The sequence below is a fragment of the Cryptotermes secundus genome, unplaced genomic scaffold (genome assembly GCF_002891405.2).
Source record: "Cryptotermes secundus unplaced genomic scaffold, Csec_1.0 scaffold615, whole genome shotgun sequence".
NCBI classification, from domain to species: Eukaryota; Metazoa; Arthropoda; class Insecta; order Blattodea; family Kalotermitidae; genus Cryptotermes; species Cryptotermes secundus.
The window spans coordinates 384363-404600 of NW_019720173.1; the positions used below are offsets into that span (position 1 = coordinate 384363).

Below are 20238 nucleotides of genomic sequence, written 5' to 3' on the forward strand. Positions count from 1 at the left end.
AGAGAGAGACTCAACAGCCATAGTTTAAAATTATAGATTTGTTACATCAAAGCAAAAAGTAATCGAAACAATATTGGAACGTAGGACAAATACATAAGACACTTTACTTACCAGTAGATTCAAAACGAATGTAAGTTTGTAATATTTGAAGTTTTCACAACCGTGACTATAAAGAATGCCGTTTTCTTGGATGTGGTGCCGTGTAGATCTTGTGTGAGTCGACGTTTCGGAGGAAAGTAACACCTCCATCTTCACGGTAGGTCTACAGCCAACTGCTCGCCCTAGTTCATTGCTAGCGGGTGTTTCTGCCTTGAAGACAGAGGTAATACGTTCCACCGAAAAGTCGGCTAACATAAGATGTACGCGGAACTACGTCCCAGAAGACGGCAATCTTCAACTATAAGTTTGTAATAACACCGAATGTAACAGAGCACTCTAAATGCATTAACCAGATTATTGAGAGATTAACTTTAAAGAAATGACTGACAAACTTGCTGACTTTTTCATTCGCAGGTAAGATCCAGCAAACGTATACATAAAATATATCAAGGTCTTTAACGTTTCTTACTGGAACTCTCATACCAACATATTCTAAAATGAAGGGCCGATAATAGAACAGTTACAAAAGTTCCTTGTTATTAATGTTTCAAAGCAACGCCGCCACACGGATGAAGTGCTCATTTTGAAGTCATCCAATACATAATTATAACTCATGAATTATCATTTTAAAGAATCTGGAATATCTTGTAGTATAAACAATTCAGTTCAATTGTTTATTTATTTACGTGCTTACTGTCCATTCCAGATGCCAATTATATGTAAGCACAAGCAAAGAAACAAAAAACAAACACACTCAAACAAAATAAAAAATCGGGCAACTTTTATCATTCAGACAATAATAATGTAATTAGTATACGTATAATCATTCTAATCATTATGCAATAAATAGATTAATCTCGAATGTCTGTGTAATATGTATCATCCAATAATGACTGTTCTTGGGTAAAACAATAATGCCCAATTAATCTAAGTGCTCTACAATAGCGGGAAACACATTTACAGACAAGCACTGGACAGAAAACAAGGCAACAAAGTAGATCAATTAGAAATAAAACAACGTCGAGTGCAAAAAGGATTACCAGTAACGTATGAACAGGGCTCAAATGAACAAAACAAAATCTGAAAATATACTTGTATGAGTCTGGGCCGAAGAAAGTTATATACTAGCTTAAAGTGACATGACATTAAAAGATTTATGAATGCCTAGAAAGGAAATCAATTTTTGCTACAGATTTCAATGTTTCTGCAAGTTATATTATCAGCATTATGCCTCAAAATCATATTATTTAGAAGAATGTAAGATGTAGGGTGCAGCAATTCGAGCAAAATGTGTAATGGCAAGCAACTTAATTAAGGACAACAAACTGTAATGGGCAGCAAAATTGTGAAAATGTGTAAGGTTGATGTAGTTGCAACAGGTCTTCCAAAAATGTCGAGTAGAAGAAATTCATAGTGATTGGGTAAAGCAGTTATATGAGGCCCAAAATTCGGATATTAATATACGTTTCTGCAGCTTTGGGTGAGAGTATTGACGAAACTGACACAGCTTAACTACTGTTAGTGTTAGTGACAAGTCTGTTGTCATTACTGAATTATTTTCTGTTTGAAACTATGAAAGGCATAATAATTGAAGAGGACTTGTATGAAGGCTGCTGGTAACTCAGAGAAAATGAGTTCTCCTGGAACAAGTTAATCAGCGTGACCTCAGACGGATCACCGAACTTGGCAAGTATAAACTACGTCTTTCGAAGGTAATGCAACAAACTATAACCGCTGGCTCTGCAGTGCAGACGACTCAGAATTCCAAGAACTGAACATAACTGATGCCTTATCCTGTCTCCTCTGAAGTTGCAAGAATCCAGATACTCTCCAACGGCAACCGAAGGCCGCGCCATAGCTCAAGCGGTTAGTCCCTAGATTCCCACCGCGGCGGCCCTGGTTCGATCTCGGGTCTGGTCAAGTGGGATTTGTGTTGGACAAAGTGGCGCTGGGGCGGGTTTTCTCCGAGTCCTTCGATTACTCCTGCCAAGCTTCATTCCACCAACTGCTCCACAATCACCCTCACCTATCATATGGGGCTGGTACGATAGGTCAGAAGTGGCTGCGGTACAAGAGACTTAGTCCCAACCCACTAGCAATAAAGAATGAAATAAAATAAACAGAGGACAACACAAATACAGAATAAACGCATACACACATCAAACATCCATGTCTTGTGTGGGATTCGAACCCACGTTCCCGGCTTCCGGGCGAGCGAAGGCTTTACATGCCTTAGACCGCTCGGTTACTGTGACCGGCGGTTATTGATTTAGCATGTAAAAAAAAATAAAAAGTCGGATGAAATTTTATTACATGAAGCAGAGGATATGCATAATACTAAAAATTTAAACTGTTAGTGCTATATTTTTCTATTCCAAATAATAAAAAAGGTTTTAGCTTTCGGTGTGAGCGTTTACTGCAGGTTATTCGGCCACGTCACTTGATTTCACCCTTCCGGTGAAACACAAAAGATGTGTAGGCGTCTACAGATTGCGACAGTGGTTTGAATGACGGTGTGCCTGGGCTGGGGTGGAGCCCCATAGGATACATTGCTGCCGTCCGGTGGTTTCCATGGCAACAATACTCTGAAGATTTAAGTGCGTTCTGAATTTTGAACTCTTCTCAGATATTACGTTTTTATTCATGAGTCCTTTTTACTATAACAGGACTTAAATATATCCTTGGAGTGCAGAGAATGAAACCAACTACGAAAAAGGAAGGAATAGGAGCATGGAAAGGGATTAGCAAATAAAGATCTTCTTAATTTGTTGCCTTCAACAAATATTACGGGTGATAAAATGAAAGAGGACCTGTCATGCATTCACTGTCTTCTCTCGTTCAGAAGCCGGGATCTTGGGATGAATCCCACTCAGGGCATAGATGTGTAGTGTTTGTGTGTGTGTGTGTGTGTGAGTTCTTCTGTGTTTGTGCATAGTTAGAAGCCTTGCGGCGAGCTGCTCACCAGCCCAAGGAGTCCTACCGAATGTTCAAAATCTAGTAAACAGAAGTTAAACGGGGGGTTCCATAGCCCGAATTGGAACAGGAAAAAGAAATAAGATAACATAGACATTGTGAAGTGAGAAATCCATACGCGGCTTTAGTCGTACAATCGGAAATAAAGAGACAACTTGGGATATACAGAGTGTCCCAGGAGGAATGGACCAAATTTCGGGAGGTTGTTCCTTATGTTAAAGTTTGCCGATAGAACCCAAAACACATATGTCCAAAGTTGAATGGTTACGGAGATAATGGCCCGAGAAAAGTGTGGTCTTCTGGCGGGTCCACGCACTATACCTGTCAGCTGGCATGTCTTATCTGTTTATCCTTGAGTGTCGTGATTCACACTAGCCGTAAGCTCATGCGCTACCTACAGAGTACGTTGCAGAGTCGTGAATGCTTGGTAAATTAGTTGTGTGATGAGTTCCTGAAATGCCTCTTGTTTTTTCACACGTGGAATATTGTGATATGCATTTTGTGTGTGGATTTTGCGGTCGGAATGCACGTGCTGCTGTTGAAGAGTACCAAAGGCGTTTTCCCGATCGAAGGATTCCATCTCGAAGTGTATTTACGCGAATTCACCAGACATTGCGTGATACTGGTTCTCTTCCGAGTGTTTCTGTGCACTCTGAAAGGGAGGATGTACGAATGATAAACACACGAGAGAACATTCTTGAGATGGTTCAGAGAAGTCCGCGTCTGTCCACTCGTAGAATGGCCTCTCGCATCGGCGTATCACGTATGCAGGTGTGGCGAACTTTACATGATGAAGAGTTGTATTCTTACCATGATCAAAGGGTACAACTGGAACCAGGCGACCATGCACAGCCTATGGATTTGTGCCACTGAATAAAAGCTCATCCCGAACTGTTAAGCGTCATTTTATTCAGTGAGGAGGCGTCTTTTACCCTGGACGGTGTAAATAATTTACGAAATGTGCATACGTGGTCCCATAATAATCCACATGAGATAATGGAAACGAAATTCCAAAAGAGATTTTCCGTGAATGTACGTTTAATACAGTTATGTAGTCTGTTTATACCAGTATGCGCAGCCAGCCATGTTACTTCAGATCTTGCCAGTCATGTGTCATGTATAGTGCTTGGAAACCCTAAGTACAAATAACACATGGCGAGCGAGTATTTTGTGCTTCAATTTTATTGCTTCATGTTACTCACAAGTTTGTTTGATATTACGTACATTATTAACATTACAGAAACCACATATTCCTGCCAGTTTTAATATGTATTTTATAATCAACAAGTGTGTAACACCGGTCAAAGTTTCACACTTCTCTGGCCATTATCTCCGAAACCGTTCAATTTTGGACATAGGTTTTTGGGTTATATCGGCATACTTTAACATAAAGAACACCCTCCCGAAGTTTGGTCCATTCCTCCTGGGACACTCTGTATATATAGTGTGACGTGGATGGGGCAACAGGAAGTAGGGGTCATGTGAACTCTGCTTTTCCGCGAGTGACGTCACATACTCCCACTTCTTCCATCTTTACGCAACGCTCTTTAAACATCCCTCCCGCTAGGCTGTGACGTCAAGCAACAGGCGAGCCTGTGCAGCAACTGTTGCTAGGCAATCGATACACACGGCGATTACGCAATAGGGATGCGAGTTGTGTTTTCTGCTGTCCTGCTGAAGATTTATAAGAGACACTGGAATACCAAAGCAGTGCAGTGGAAGTATAGTATTCGCAGGAGAGTTAAAATGTTGCAGCCGCCGAAGGCAGTGGAAGTCTAGCATTCGCCGGAGTAGTTGAAATATGGCAGCATTCGTGGGAAGAAGAACCGAACTCATGGTTAGAAGATTTTATCGCTGCGTCAAGGAATTAGCTAATTTTATTCAAGATAGCTCATTCAAATCCTGAAATATGATTTCTATCTAATTTTTACTGGAATTTCCTAGTTCTGCGCCATAGTTATTTAATGTTTTACTCCGTTACTGTAAACTACCAGTCTCCTCCGCCTCAATACAGAACATTTCAAATTTCTCAATTTGATTGAAGTAGTTGATTACGTACTTTACCTCCAGGATTAGTTTGTCACCAGTAGCTTTCAACCTTCTGTCCAGTGAACATCTGGAGATGTTCCACGCGGATTTATAACCACTACACCGGCAGCCAGTCAGTGTGTGGTTATTTGTGCAGTGACAAATCCAATATTGTTCGTAAAACCAAAAGCGTTATAAATGTATAATTGAATATGCAATTAACAGAGTAGACCAAAGCAATAGAACAACAAGGCCAATCTAAATTAAACAGCTTCCACTACTTCCAGCAAAATGTTTCAATGTTTGTGACAGCTTCACGGTATTGGGGTCCTTGATTACGGAAATATCGTTATAAAAAGAATTACAAATTGTATTCGAATTCATGGCCAAGCTCATAATCAATATAACAGACCAATTTCATCACACGCTGTTCATTAGTCTTATTCTGGAACTATAACACATTTCATGATGAGAGCAATATAATCTAGTCAGGTTTACCAGTAGTACTAATGAAATCCTACCTGAATTAACTGGAAAGCAAACCCATTGATCATATTAATACGTGGTGCTATCAAAAAGTTCCAGAAATTTGATTTTTGCGCGCGAATGATTATGAGTACATCGAAATACCGCTAGGTGTCTCCCCACACATCCTTCTTGAATCAGTGTGGCAAGCGGAATCGAGTTGAGTGGTTGGGTTTATTGTTGGTGAACGTACCGTATTTACGCATGTATAGGCCGCACATTTTTTGCCAAAAATTCAAGAGGAAAACTGGGGTGCGGCTTATATTCGAAATCACACTTCATTTAAAAAAAAATATATATATTCATAATTAGTAATACAGGGTGTTCTACTCCTGAAATAATATTCCAAGAAAATTATTTTTTCTATAATTTCTGTCTGAAAATTGTGCTGCTGCCTATACACGCACGCGGCCTATACATGTGTAAATACGGTATATCCATTGTTGTGTTTCCGTGAGTTTGAGGTTTTGTGATGGCTGACCTGAGAGAGCAGCGTGTCTGTATAAAGTTTTGTTTTAAACTTGGGAAAACCGCTGCAACAACTCACCAAATGTTTAAGCAAGATTTTGGTGACAACAGTTTAGGCCAGACGATGGATAGATTCCAAAATAAACCTTATAGTTCTGTACATTAATATTTGTTTTGTTTACTGTTTTGATGGCCAAGTTAATGCCATTAGTACCCCCCGTATTTATGTACATATTGTGGCGATTAGACCCTCTGCTGAGCGGTGGCTCTGTAAACAGCTGCCGTTGCTAGACAGGGCCCAAGAGACACACGCATGCAACAAGAGAACAACGGTGTTACGCAACACGTTTCTAAGAAACGGATCGGTAAACACGCCTAAAAAATATGGGTATTGTTGGAAAGTGTTTTACATTCGGTCCGTGCAATGTGGTTTGCAAAAAGAGCTCAGCTGCGAGTCGGCAATAACCCGTGGGGAGGCGGGGTCGAATGCCTCCGCCGTGACCCTGCTAGTCGTAGGAGGCAAAGAAAAGGGAAGTCTCAAGTATGAGAGAGTAAAATATGGTTGCAAGTCCCAAGAAACTCGGACCTGAGAAAGACTGCCCTGGCAAAGGAGAGCAGTATATACAAAAAAAAGACCCATCCTCTCGTCAGAGATGGCACCCCACAAAAGAAAAAACTGTCAAGCAGTAATAAATATCTTGTCATGAGCCCCAGATTGAGCTCCACATCGAGACTTACTGACTGACTGACTGACTGACTTACTGACTGACTGACTGACCGTCAGTCGCAAAGTGACTTTGACTTTGAATCGGCAGTCGAGTTCCGCAGTTCCAAATGAGCAGTCAGTCGAGAGAGGGGCTCTCCAACGGAAGCTGAGAAGATCGCGCTATGAGTTCAGTTGGTAGTTCAGTTGAGGAAGCTCAGCGGAGCAATTTAATTGAGAGTTCAGGTGTGGAGTGTTAACCAGTGGGCAACGGCGTAACCATGGAAGCTGAAGAATCTCCGATGTTAACATTCGTTTCCAGGAGACGCTTAATGAAAACATCACAGATGAATAGCTGTTATTGAGAACTGTTACCAAGCAACGACCAGTGAAGACTGAGAAGACTTAGCGTGTGATAATGATATGCAATGTGGAAATTAGCAATAATGGTATGATTACTTATAGTTCCGAATTCCGCATAAAAGTGGTCAATAAATCCATTCGCCAATCAGCTATATGACAGAGTTTTGCATAACTTTAGCTTTATTGCCTCATTACAAAGCCTATTTCGTATTAAATCATAAACGGAGCTTACCATCTATATCAGGTACCGTTATTAAAATTTAGTCATATGGACTGCCTAACGTTAGTCAACAATTCTCATTCACAGCCACAGGCCTATTGACCGATTCATATGGATTATTAATGCATTCCATAAACCGCTCCACAGATATTGTTGTAATTACATTTTATGCATTATTTCATCATTTAAAATAAATGTTGCTTGTTTTTTACATCATGCAATTTGTGTTTGGGATAGCGTATTCGATACAGCGACTGACTGGTCGATTGAGGGGCCGAAGTTCAAGTCCCTCTAAGGTCAAGAATTGTCTCTTCACCACCTCGTTCAGGCCGGCTTTGGAGCCCTCCCAACCTCCTATCAAATGAGTACCGGGGGTTCTTTCCAAGGGGGTAGAGCGGCCGGGGCGTGGAGCTGACCACTCACCTCTAACTAGCCCCGAGGTCAAGAAATTGTTGATCTATACACCCACCCCCCATACGCCTTCATGGCGTAGTGTTTAATTAGTTAAGCAGAGGAACTATCATACCATTTTATAATTTGTGTTTTGTTGAAATTCCGCAACGGAGCTTAACAGACTACAAAGAAAGCCTTTGGGAAGTTTGTAGAGGACTACTACATGATGAAGTGCGCTTCTATCAACCTCAGGAACATCCAAAACTCAGTAATCCCTTCCAGGCTAGTTTATTTAATGTAGCGCTTTATTAAAACACGATATAAATTTACACACGTGCTGCTCACTGTCCTCACAATGTAGCAATAGAAATAGTGAAGCATTAGTATCGCTATTAGAGTCAATTTTACCGACTACACCGAGGAGCATGGGTATTGTCACGTGTTAGTGATTAGACATGGGGTTTGTATTGGTAATTGGATGTATTGAACTCTTATAACCAGTGGCTACAGGTAATTACGTATAACTGTCACACGGATATATGCAATATAAATGATCACTGTACCGCAGCACACAAAAAAAGGCTTATGTCTTCACTTGTCGTTGCCTGGTAACAGCTCTCATCTATATATATTCCTATTCGTCGGATTCTTTACTCATGTCCTACGGGCTGGCGACTGTCTCGCAACTCCTCACGCCCGCATTTCCTAGCCATGACTGGTAAACTTATCCCGTTGTTCCTTGCTATATAGCCTCTGCACGGATATGAAAGAAAACATCGCTCTTCCGACAACTCCTCTTATATTGATTGTGTATCCGTTGTCGCGGACACGTGTATATCGAGCTATTGACTATCAAAGACAGTCTCTCCTCACTTCACTCTTCTGGTCTTCAGGCGTAATGTCCCAGTATTTTCGTATCTACAGTCCCTTCTGAGGAACAGAGATATTCAGTGTACACCATACATTTTAACCCTTCTCAATCATAGGTAATACGACTGGGTCTGCAAAAATACATTTATATATGGAACATAAGAGCTTTAATTTATTTTCACATCTGTTGTTGAAGAAAATGTATTTATGTACTTATATTACAGTTAGTTATATTAAAAATTATAAAGGTATATAAATTCAACTTCTGTATAAAGTAATGGCGCCATATTTCGAATATTTAACTTAGGAGCCCTTTTTTCTTATAGAATCGTGAACAATTTTTCTATTTTTGCATTCGAGTGACTTAATATGTCTCCCATGAGAACCAGTACCTAATGTGATCTCAAACGCAGTCTATATTCAAAAACTTAATAAAAGCCAAAAAGTCTAATGGCCAAATGGTCTAAGAAAATGGTAGCCCAATTTCGGACAGATAACATCACGCGGTAGCGTAGTGGTTAAGGCACTATGCTACAAGTCGGAAGGTCGCGGGTTCAAATACCGATGAGGTCATTGGATTTTTTCAGTTAACCTAATCCTTCAGCACTATGGCTCGGGGGTTCACTCAGCCTCCAACAGAAACGAGTACCAGGAATTAAATAAATAATTTTCCTGTGGAGTAAAGCGCGGCCGGCGCTGAGAACCTTACCGCCACCTTTGAGCCGATTTTCTAGATAACGTGGGCCTTCACGGCCTGTTACAGGGATACTTTTTAACATATTTTTTAGAAACACAATTATTAAAAAAGAACCATGAAGAAGTGAAAGGAACAACAGACACATGTATCTACAGAATGTACAAAAGGCCTAAATTTGTGTAAACAACTAACGTTTGTATTTGAAGGATATTAATTATATGAATGTCATTTCCCGATGAGATCTTTGAATTTTTCAGTTGACCTAACCCTTCCAGCCGATCTTTGGCCCTGGGCCGACTCAACCTCTAACAGAAATGAGTACCAGGAATCTTCCTGGGGGTAATCATCAGCCGGCAAGTAAGGCTGGTAAACTTACCGCCTTCTGTGAACCGATTGTCTAGAAAATGTGGGAGCCTCAACGACTCACAGCCTGTTACAGGGATAGCTTTACCTTTTATGAACAAGATAATCTTTTCGACAAAAGAAACATCAAGTTTTGTCCTTACGTGAAGAAAACAATTTCGAATGACAGTCAAATTCGACTGATTATCGAGTGCAATGTTCGCACTAGTAGGTATTTCAGGAAATCAATTTTCTTGTCTTCTACAGCCTGCACTGCATTTCTTATGAAGTTTATGGTCCATTCCTTTCTTTTGGTATCAGCCACCTACGAATGAAGAAAGAGCCAAGACTATTAAGAATAAGATCCTTAATTTCAGACTATCTAGAGTCGCAGCCATGTTAATTATCCGAAATTAGGCAACATAGTACTGATCTAAATATGGAAGAATAGCGGGGAATTGACGCTTTTGGTAGCTATGGAAATACATGACATACATGTTACAAAGTACCTAATTGAGATGGTTTCGAAATCTTAGCTCTGAAAGCGAAAATATACAACAGAATTGGCAGAAATTTGCACACTGACGGTAAGGCAACTTTGCTCCTGCAGTGTTCAGTCTACCACTGCCGAGACATCGGTTGGATAGGAAGTGTTAGTGCCTGTGTCCACCATCACAGTATTGCCCTTACTCCCTGAAAAAAGACGCTATCCGAAATTAGGCGCCTATTCCAAACATGCTAACTTTACCTACTATCTATTCAAGATTTAAATTGTGAATCATGTGAAAGGTGGCAGACATAGCAAAGAGGGAGATAACGAGGCTTGTTGAAATTGAGTAATTCAATATATCTCAGACATCCTTTTGCAAGATGCACTTCAGTTCGATTGCTCATTTGGCTCTGCCAAAGCGAATGGAATTTGCCCATCATTATGTACTTGCATACCAACAAAAAATGAAAAATGTGAAGTAATAAAGAAAGCTTTTGGAATATGTGTATATTGTGACGTGTATATCCATTACAAGACAACGACTCGGTAAACACATTCCGGAAGATAAAGCTCGCAACAATAGGACGTCCATTGTTAGGTAACGGATCAGTAAACACGAATCCTTAACAACAGAGGCTGTATTATCTGCATGTTCCGATCAAAGTAGTTATAAAGAAGTGTTCGACAGCATAGAGTGAAGTGAAGAGTCTAGTGTCGAGACCCAAACCTGCCATGTTTTGAGCCTGGGAGCAGAGGAATTTAATTGAGTCGCGTCTTCGGAATTGGCAGTTGTAGAATAATGGCAAGAAAAGAATTAAACTGTGAAAAGAAGAGTACATGTGTGATTTAAAATTAGAGTCATACTGGAATAACTATTGTGTGGACATCCGTTTCCAGGATACGACTAGTGAAGGCTGAGAACATTCGTATATATACAAGGGTGAACTGAAAGTGCGTAGAATAGCCATAGCTCTGTGTTGCCTGTAGCACCAGATTGTGTGAATGTACGATAAGGTGTCAATAAATCCAATCATCCAATCCAAAACCCGTCAATAAGTCACGCAAAGCCCTTGAAACCTGAAAATACGTATATTCTAAACTGGAGTACAGAGTTCCTCTTCTGTCTGTCAGTCCAATGCAAAACGCAAAAAAATATATAAATCCGCTCACCACAAATCCTTGTTGTCTCTTAGTACTGAAAAGCATAAGCATGGAAGCGCAGATTAGCAGATAAACCAAGTTGACCATATCGGGTGTCGGGTGTAATTGTTATTGGTTCATATAGAGCTTAAGGGTGGAATGTTTCGGCATTCATCTCATTATCTTCAGCAGATAGCACTAGCCGCACGTAATGTGGAAGTAGATCTGTTGCACACATACATCAGGCAAAGTTAATCCATAATGTGTAGCCTAATCAGTTTCTTACATTTCTTGCACTTTTATTGCTCGACGCAGAAGGATCAAACGAATCTCTAGGACCTGCAGTAGAGGTAAACTGTCTTCAGTTGCTGAGTGACTTCTTCCGATTGCAGGCTCCATGACGACAGCTCTGTGCGTAGCTACCTGGACTGCGGTTGGGTCAGCACTAACATCCTGAGGAGGAACACGCTGGACACGCCAGAGGACGCCGATATTGTCATCGGATACTTGTTCAAGGTCAGTATACTGCCACATGAATTCCTTGACATAGTCCGCAGAAGTACATGTACATCTGTTCGTTACTGAACCCATTAAATCCTTATATCCTTTTGGTGTACAGATGCAATTGCGTCGGACAGTAGCGCCAACAAAATGAACCCTTTCCTCGGTATGAACGACTGGATTAGAATTCTCACAGGGAAGGGGATTCCTCTTTCCGACATGACATCGGGACCAGATTTTGGACTCGCCCATCTTATTCTACAGTGAATACCAATCTTTCGTTGCTCTCAATAAAGCGGCCAGGGGATGAATCTGACCTCTCGCCTCCATTTCTATTCAATGTTCAAAATTCCTGGAGCTAAACCTCGAGTGCTTGATACACGGTAATGGAATGGAACTTCAGCCCGGGCCTGATTTTAGCATTACATTGTACAGATGTAGGTAATGTGCTGTCCTGAACACCAGTTACTATTTAGCTCAGTGATCTTTCAGCTTATTTTCTGTTTATCATTTCCAGGATTATGTAGGCTTATTCGGAATGTCTCTCTCTCTTTATGTAATTTCATTCTTCCTTATTTCATTATCGCGTCTTCCCGTCAACTTTTCCTGCCTTACCTTCTTCTATCCTTCGTTCTTCTCCCTTTACTTCTCTTCTTTACTTCTTATCTCCGTCTCTCTGCCACTTCTGTGCATTTTCCTCTTCTCTTATTCTCCATCTGCTCTAAGCGTTCTGTATCCATATCTTCATAATCCTCATCTTTCCTCAATTCTTTTTACCTTCCTCACACTCTCAATCCATTAACCTCAATTTTCTTACTTTTTATCTTACTTACGCAACTATTACTTGCCCTCATGTGCTATAACTTTCTTTCCCCTCCCACTCTTGGCCTTCTTCGTTTTCTACTTCTCTGTGCCAGCCGTTTCCAGAGAGTATGACGTGGAATTTTCTGGGAAATTTACGCAATAAAATTGAATTGACTCTAAATCTCAGAATGTTAGAGACTGACTCCTAAAATTCGTGCATTAGCAGAGTCTTATTTTATATATGAGGAACTAAGAAACTTGTTCTTTATACACAAACAAAGTTAACAAACTGGGTGACATGAAATAATTTCCAAGGCGAATACTTGGAAACCACTGCCCTCTCTTCAGATTATTATCTTTTGCTTCTCCTGGTTCCCCTTCGTCCCTAGTCATTTATCTTAAGTTTCTCCGTTTCAATCAGCCTTCCTTTTAAATAGATTTTTTTTTTACCTTTCTTTCATTTTCTTTCAGTTATACCATTTTATTTCTCCATATCCTCCTCTGCGCCCTCTCTGATTTTGCTCCATGTTGGTTCAATTCTCTTCCTGTGATAGGGTGATCTAGAGCAGCTGGTGATTGTGCCCAATCCGTCCGCTGTGGGCCAGCAGTGCTCCGCAACCCGCATTCCACTGTTGGACCCGGCGCTGCTGCAGGCAACCCGCAGCGTGACGGCAGGCGGGCCGAGACAGCGCCGAGGACGTAGAAGCAAGGGACGAAAGGGAGTTGACTACCACCACAACGAGCCCGTTGCTCCTTGGAAACTCACGAACAAGTTTGACGATGTGGAGGATACGGCAGCCGCTAGCAGAAGGGACTCGGCATCACAGCTCGAGAAGAAACCGGTGCATGGCACAAGCACTTTGAAGCAGAAAGACTCTGACAACAGCAGCGACAGCAGCGATGAAGATGACTTCTATGAGGGCAGCGGCTCTGAAGGAAACGCGGTGGGAGAGGGTCAATATGGTAAATTCCTTACATACTTACCCTTTGCAGTATGCTCAACTAAACTTCGAGGGCATTTGCACCTCTGCCCACATATTTCAGCTCCTAAATTATTGAACCACTTGCAATCAAATCTGGCTTTGAGAAGAACTACACTGAGCGCTGTCTCGTGAATTTAATTGTTTAAATTAGTGTCACTTGTTAGAGTGACTACAGACGGCGTTCTGATTGGTAATTTAATTTATTGAACACCTACAGACTGTAACTACAAGTAATTATAACGCTGTCACTAATCCATGCACTCTTCTTCTCACTACAGCACATATTAAATATTCTCAGTTCATTTTCACTGGTCGATTCCTGATAACGGATCCTAACATTGTCCTCTGCTTATGTGCTTACTCGCTGGCGAATGTCGCACAACTGGCTACTGAATAAACTCATAGTCAAAGTCCAAGTTCAAGTTACTTTTAAGACTCAGTTTACCGCCTATCAGTTCGGCTTGGCGTCAAGCCTCTCGAGACCCACGACCAGAAATTTTTTCAACTGAACCTTTACGTCCATAGTCTTTATGTGACATTCTCTCTGACAAGAAGATGGGTTTGTCTCTTATTTATGTTCTTGATCAATCGCCAAGTGTACGTATCGCAAATATAGCATCATATTGAAGATATTTCTTTTTGAGGTATAAGAAGCCTTCTGTCAGGCCAGGCTTTGCAAAGCAGATCATGCCTATCTTAATGCTACAACGGCAGCTTAGTCACTTTAACGATCGTTAAGTTTGACCATCGCCAAATTTAAGCCTGCCTACTGACTAAATTAAAAGTCATAGTCACATTGCGACTGACGGTCAATCAGTAAGTTTTGGTGTCGAGCCCCATCTGGGGCTCATGATCAGATATTTACTACTGTTTGACAGTTACGGTCTTGGTTTCTGCGGGGCGCCTTCTCTGACGGGATAACGGGTCTGTCTTCTTTACATGCTCCTAGCCCTTGCCAGCGCAGTCTTTCTCAACCAAATTTTACGCTCTGAGGTTTGAAACTTTCCTTTCCGTCGCCTCCTACAACTCGCAGAGTCACGGTGGGGGTATTCGACCCCGCCTCCACACTGACTAAATTCTAAACTTGTTCCGCTTGTAACCCCTACGCACGGACCGCGTAGAAAACACCGCCCATCATTTTTAATTCAATCGTTGCGATGGAAAGACGTTTGTTTATATAATTTAATATAGTTTAATATAATATCTACTTCATGTTGAGCAAAATTAACAGACTGCATTGTTTTTTAAAGTGATCCAACATATTGAAATTAGTAGACGTAATAAAATACATCTCGTGAAATTTTGCATCTGTTATCTGAACATTTTTGAAGTTACTTTTTCAAGAAATTAAAAAAAATATATATATATGACGAAGGTGTATGTTGTCTCTCGAAAAGAACTTTTCTTCCCAGAAATTCCCCGTTGAATATTTTCTTTAAAGAGGTGTTTTTAATTGAGGAAGCTCCCTGTGGTTCATATCATCTCACATCAGAGTCAGACAGGGCAGAATTGTTCGAGTTCAGTACATTTTCTTTTTTCATTGGTGGCAGTCGAAGTGTTACACATTGGGCTTACCTGAATGCTGTGTTTGTGTGACAGAGATGGAGTGGTCGGACTGGGGTGAATGTTCTGTGACGTGCGGCACCGGCTCTCAGTCCCGATATTCGCGCTGTGTGGACGACGGGAGTCGACTGGAACTGTGCGTGGAGGCTGGCGGGGAGCGTACAGAGACCAGAACCTGCAGTCGGGAGCCTTGTGCCACAATCAGCACTACTACAGAGGTTTCGGGGAGCACAGATACCACCCAATTGCTCCCAGACATATTCTACCCGCCCCTCACAAACCACTCTCCCTCCGCCCCTGTCACCGAGAGGAAGCAGCCACAAGAACACAAGCACCGTAAGTTTCACCACAAGAGTGCTGCAGGCAACAACAGTGTGTTAAACGTGTCCGACTGGGGCCTCGGCAAGATCCACGAGCAAGTGCTGAGCGGTAAGAGTGAGTGGTCTCACATCATCTTAATCATAACCAAACAGGGTTCCTTGTGTTGATAAAACAGAAACAAAGAAACTGCGTGGCCTGTAGTCCGCAAGCGAACTATACCGACCGAGCGACCGCCGCTTGTCGGTGAAGTTAGTGTCAACTTTAGCGGATAGGGTGTGTCGTGTGGTCAGCGCAACGGATCCCCACGGCCGTTCATCTCGGTTTTCTAGACCGGAGCCGCTATTTCATTGAAATAGCTCCTCAATTATCCTCACGAGGCTGAGTGGACCCCGTTACAGACCAACTACTTTTCAAATCTGGTAGCGCCGGGAATCGAACCAGGGACTTGGTTGATCAAGTCAAGGAGGATGAGGTGGGTAGGTCATGTAGCACGAATGGGGGAGACGAGGAATGCGTATAGAATATTGGTGGGAAAGCCAGAAGGAAAGAGACCACAGGGAAGACCAAGGCGCAGGTGGGTGGACAATATTAGAATGGATTTTAGAGAGATAGAATGGGATGGTATGGATTGGATAGATCTGTCTCAGGATAGGGACCAGTGGAGGGCTCTTGTGAACACGTGATGAACTTTCGGGTTCCATAAAATGCTGACAAATTCTTGAATAGCTGCAGAATTGGCGGCTCCTCCAGAAGGGCTCAGCTCTATGAGTAAGTAAGTACTCCGAGCTCGGGGCAGACGTTAGCTAAGGACTGGGCGATCTGGATTCAGTTCACTTCTGTTATTTGTTTAAATGTTATCGCACAGAGCTATGAAAATGTATGTTTATTCATCCACAACTTTAATCTAAAAATCTACTTAAAGCATCGCGTTTAAATTTCGCTCTCAATACACGTATCTGTCCTGACATCTGTAGGCAGAATTTAATTCTGGTACATATCGATCCCACTTTTAAATATGGTTAAACACGAGTTCGTCGATTTTCTCGAAAGCGAACGAGTTAAGGGCAGAACACTTTAATCCTAGCGTCCTACGCACAGACATTAATCCCTACGAGTTTTTCTCGTTAAGGTTATACACCAATAAGTTTATCGCTTATACACACATACACTGCCGTCTCATATTCTGCTTTATTTTTCATTCACTCCTTTTGCTACATGTTTCGGCTGTAACCGGCCATCATCAGGCAACTCTTTACCTTGCTAAAACCTTTACACTTTATATTTCACTGTATTTATAATGCATTAATTCGGAGATAGAATATGTCAATATCGTTTCTTTTGTCGTTATCATTTCGTAAAAGATATTTGTTTCAGCACATTATTCTTCGTTATGTTTCCCTACAAATATATTGTATGGAAGAATGACGCTAAAAGGAACGACATTGACATATTTTAATTTGGAACTAATTTATTTTCAGTTCAATGAAAATGTACAGTGTAACGGTTTTAGTGAGATATGTATTTACCTGATGATGGCCGGGTATGGCCGAAACGTGTAGCAAACGGTAGGAATAAATGAAAAATAGAATTGCGTTTGAGACGGAAGTATATATTTGTATAAATGATAATTTAATGTAACAGGATGCTGAAATACAATAAATTTATGTCCGAACAATAAAATGCACTTTTACCCATGAGTTAGCTTCATCGACTCTGGCGTAAATTTTCGAGAGATCAAATCCTACTTCAGTAAGTTATGATATTTCTTGAAACAGCAAATATATTATAGATTATTATTATTATTATTACTAATGATCGTGGCAGTAATGACTGTTATATCGTTATTCAGTTGTGGTTTGTTCAGCGACGCTGTCAGTGTATCGGGCTATATAGCGTTTATTTTCCACGACGCACAAACCAGTGTCGTTTTTACAAGTTGTAACAAATTCAAGTTCATGTGTTCTCGTCGTGTTTTGTTTAATTTCTTCTGTTGTTACCAAGTCACAAGGCACTGTTGCCTCATCTTCTCTCGTCCCATCTCATCTGAACTCACGGTGCTCATTCCCTTTCATCCCACTGAATGCTGTCCCTCACACCCCTCCCTATTCCTGCTTCATCTGATCCCTTCCCGTTCCTCCCAAACATTCCAATAGCTTCCCTATCGATCTGCTGCAGGAAGACTTTTATAATGAATTCTGTCAGGTTAGGCTCAACGTTCCCCGGTGGGACTCTGGATTTATTCCCCGAAGAAACATTCCCTTCCTAGTCTTGTCGCTACTTGTAAGCTCGTGTTTAAGTTAGCTTTCCAAGTTAATTTTCCGATTAACCTCATAATGTTCAGAATTCGTTGTTATACTGCTTTCTTTCGAAACCTATGCATTAGTTTCGCCATGTCCACCCGTTGCCCACTTAATAGCAACGCAACGGAACAGATGTTGATGAAACTCTGTAACGGAGAATTATACTGAGTCTTGAGCAGGCATTTTGATATTGATTTATTCTAGTTCCTTTTAACTACACTTTTATTTAAAAGCCTTAAAAAAAGGGTCAGAATGGCTCAGTCGGCACAGCGACGGGCTACGGGCTAGACGTCCTGGGTGTCTGTTCCCCGAAAGGGCAAGAGTTTTCTCTTCACAATATCCAGAGAAGCTCTGAGGTTCACTCAACCTCCTAGCCAATGCGTACCGCTGGCTCTTTCCCCAGAGTAAAGCGGTCAGGGCGTGAAGCTGATCACTGACATCCATCTTGTGCCGATGTCAAGAATGGTGGAGCTATACCTCCACCCCACCACATGTGTTCTTGGTATATTATTTATTTAATATAGCAAAGGGACGTCAACATCTTAACATTAAACCATTTTCGATTAGGCTGCATCTATTGAAAGTATTTATGTCATTTTTATAAGAAACGCCTTCTATACCCTTCGTACATGTATATTTTTCATGCATTTTAATTCGTTCCAAGGACGCCTATACCTAAAGACTACATAGCTACCAGGCTATAGGCTAGGCGACAGAGGAATCCGTGATCGATTCTTTGCAGAGACAAGAGTTTTTCTCTTCTCCACAACACCAGGGCCGGCTTAGGTCGCTACTCCGTCTCATTTCCTGTGGCTGCCGGAAGTACTTTCTCTGGGAGTAAAGCGGTCGGGCCTGGGAACTGACCACTCACTCCCAACTAGTGCCTACACGCAGCTGTACTTTACGGCCCACTCTTCTTCCTGGCGTGGTGCTTCATTTAGCACAGTAACCACTTTATATCGTACCAAATTTCTTTTTTCTTAATCCTTTTACAGAATCTGACATTTTACAGAGTACTCCTACGTGTGATGCTTGAGCACCAGCATCGTCTGCTGTATCCTGTCATTCTAAGGGTCTCTTTCTTCAGGCTTCTCTGTCCATCTTCCCAATCGTGGAATTTCATTTCTGTCCCTGAGTCGATTTTATATCTCCACTAATGATTCGTTAACGTTTCTTCTGCTATTTCTAAGAGTGCTTCCACGCGGTTCAGCCATTTTTACACATCTTAAAACTTTTACATATCGCATCAAACGCTTAAATTTCTTTTTAACAATTTTTCCAAACAGTATTTAGTTCATAAAAGGTTACGTACATATTTAATATTGATTTAAAATAATTCACCCGTTTTCGAGCTTTATTATATTCATAGAATTTTTCATAAGTTCTAACTAATCACAAATGTGTTTCAAGTTACAAATTATTATTACTGCGCAACATCCCGGAAACATCTGAACCTTGAACGGATTGTTATCGCTTAATTAAGATGAAGTAGATAAAACTTGGACGGAAACGTGAGTAAAAGTTTCATATCGTGACATATGTGCTGAAAGCAGGAATAGCAGAACCAGAGAAGAGTCTAGTACTAGGCAATGGCTCTGTAAAAACGTTTCCACGGCAACCAAGTCACGGACTGTAGCAGCAGATATACTGTGACGTGCTGAGCTATGGATGACGCCCCCCCCCCCCCNGTACGTGAAGACAAGTGAAGATTGTGTTAAGAGATTTGTTGTAGGGTTTGTAAACTGTGGAAACCCGTAACGTTGTGATAATTAAGTGTAGCCGATAGTTGTAGATTGTTCAAGAAACCAGTTAACGATCTCTACGGCGTATTCAGTAACGTAAACACGTTACAATACGAACGCTACAGTGTAAGAACTGTTGGAGACAGTGTCTTCTGTTGGGTTCGTGCGACTAGACTGGCCCGGTTAAACGAAAAGAGCAGATGAGTCAGAAGCGAGTGCTAGCCAGTGATGTAAGTTAGACTGTCAGTAATGAGTTTCCTTTGCTCTATGTCACTGTAACCCTTTCGGGCCATAGCAGCAGTAGGAAGCCCTTTTCTATGAAATATTGATTTTATGAACTTCGCATGTATGGACACAACATAGAAGATTGTAATTTAAAATTCTTATCTTTTCCTCCCACATTTCTTTTTTACAGTCCTCTTTTCTTCATATACGAGTACTTCCTCTTCTACATCTCCACAATCTCCTCTTTATCCTTCCCATTTTTTTCTCCTTCCGTTTCTCCTCTCTTCTTCGTCCTTCGAGTTTTCTTCTACTTCTCAACTTCATTTTCTACTTACCACTTTCTTCTCGACTCTTCGTAGAAATATGGTTGCTCACAACACAAAATACAGATTTTAAGAAGCCGTATAACATGTATTTGAAATATATCCCGATTCGGCTCTTTTTTTTTTTTTTTGGCTGAGGGACAGGACATGATGACGACACCAACT

At 41.2% G+C, this 20238-nt stretch overlaps 1 protein-coding gene across 1 annotated transcript in view; it reads left to right on the top strand.

The window, feature by feature from the left end:
* LOC111867762 overlaps positions 1-20238 on the top strand; it is a gene marked incomplete at its 5' end in the record, with an annotated part of 371575 nt that overhangs the window by 295583 nt on the left and 55754 nt on the right. Inside the window, 3 exons of the mRNA XM_023857906.1 lie at positions 11704-11827; positions 13171-13579; positions 15199-15591. Of these exons, the coding sequence (XP_023713674.1) occupies positions 11704-11827; positions 13171-13579; positions 15199-15591 (926 nt within the window). The remainder of the gene's footprint in view (positions 1-11703; positions 11828-13170; positions 13580-15198; positions 15592-20238) is intronic.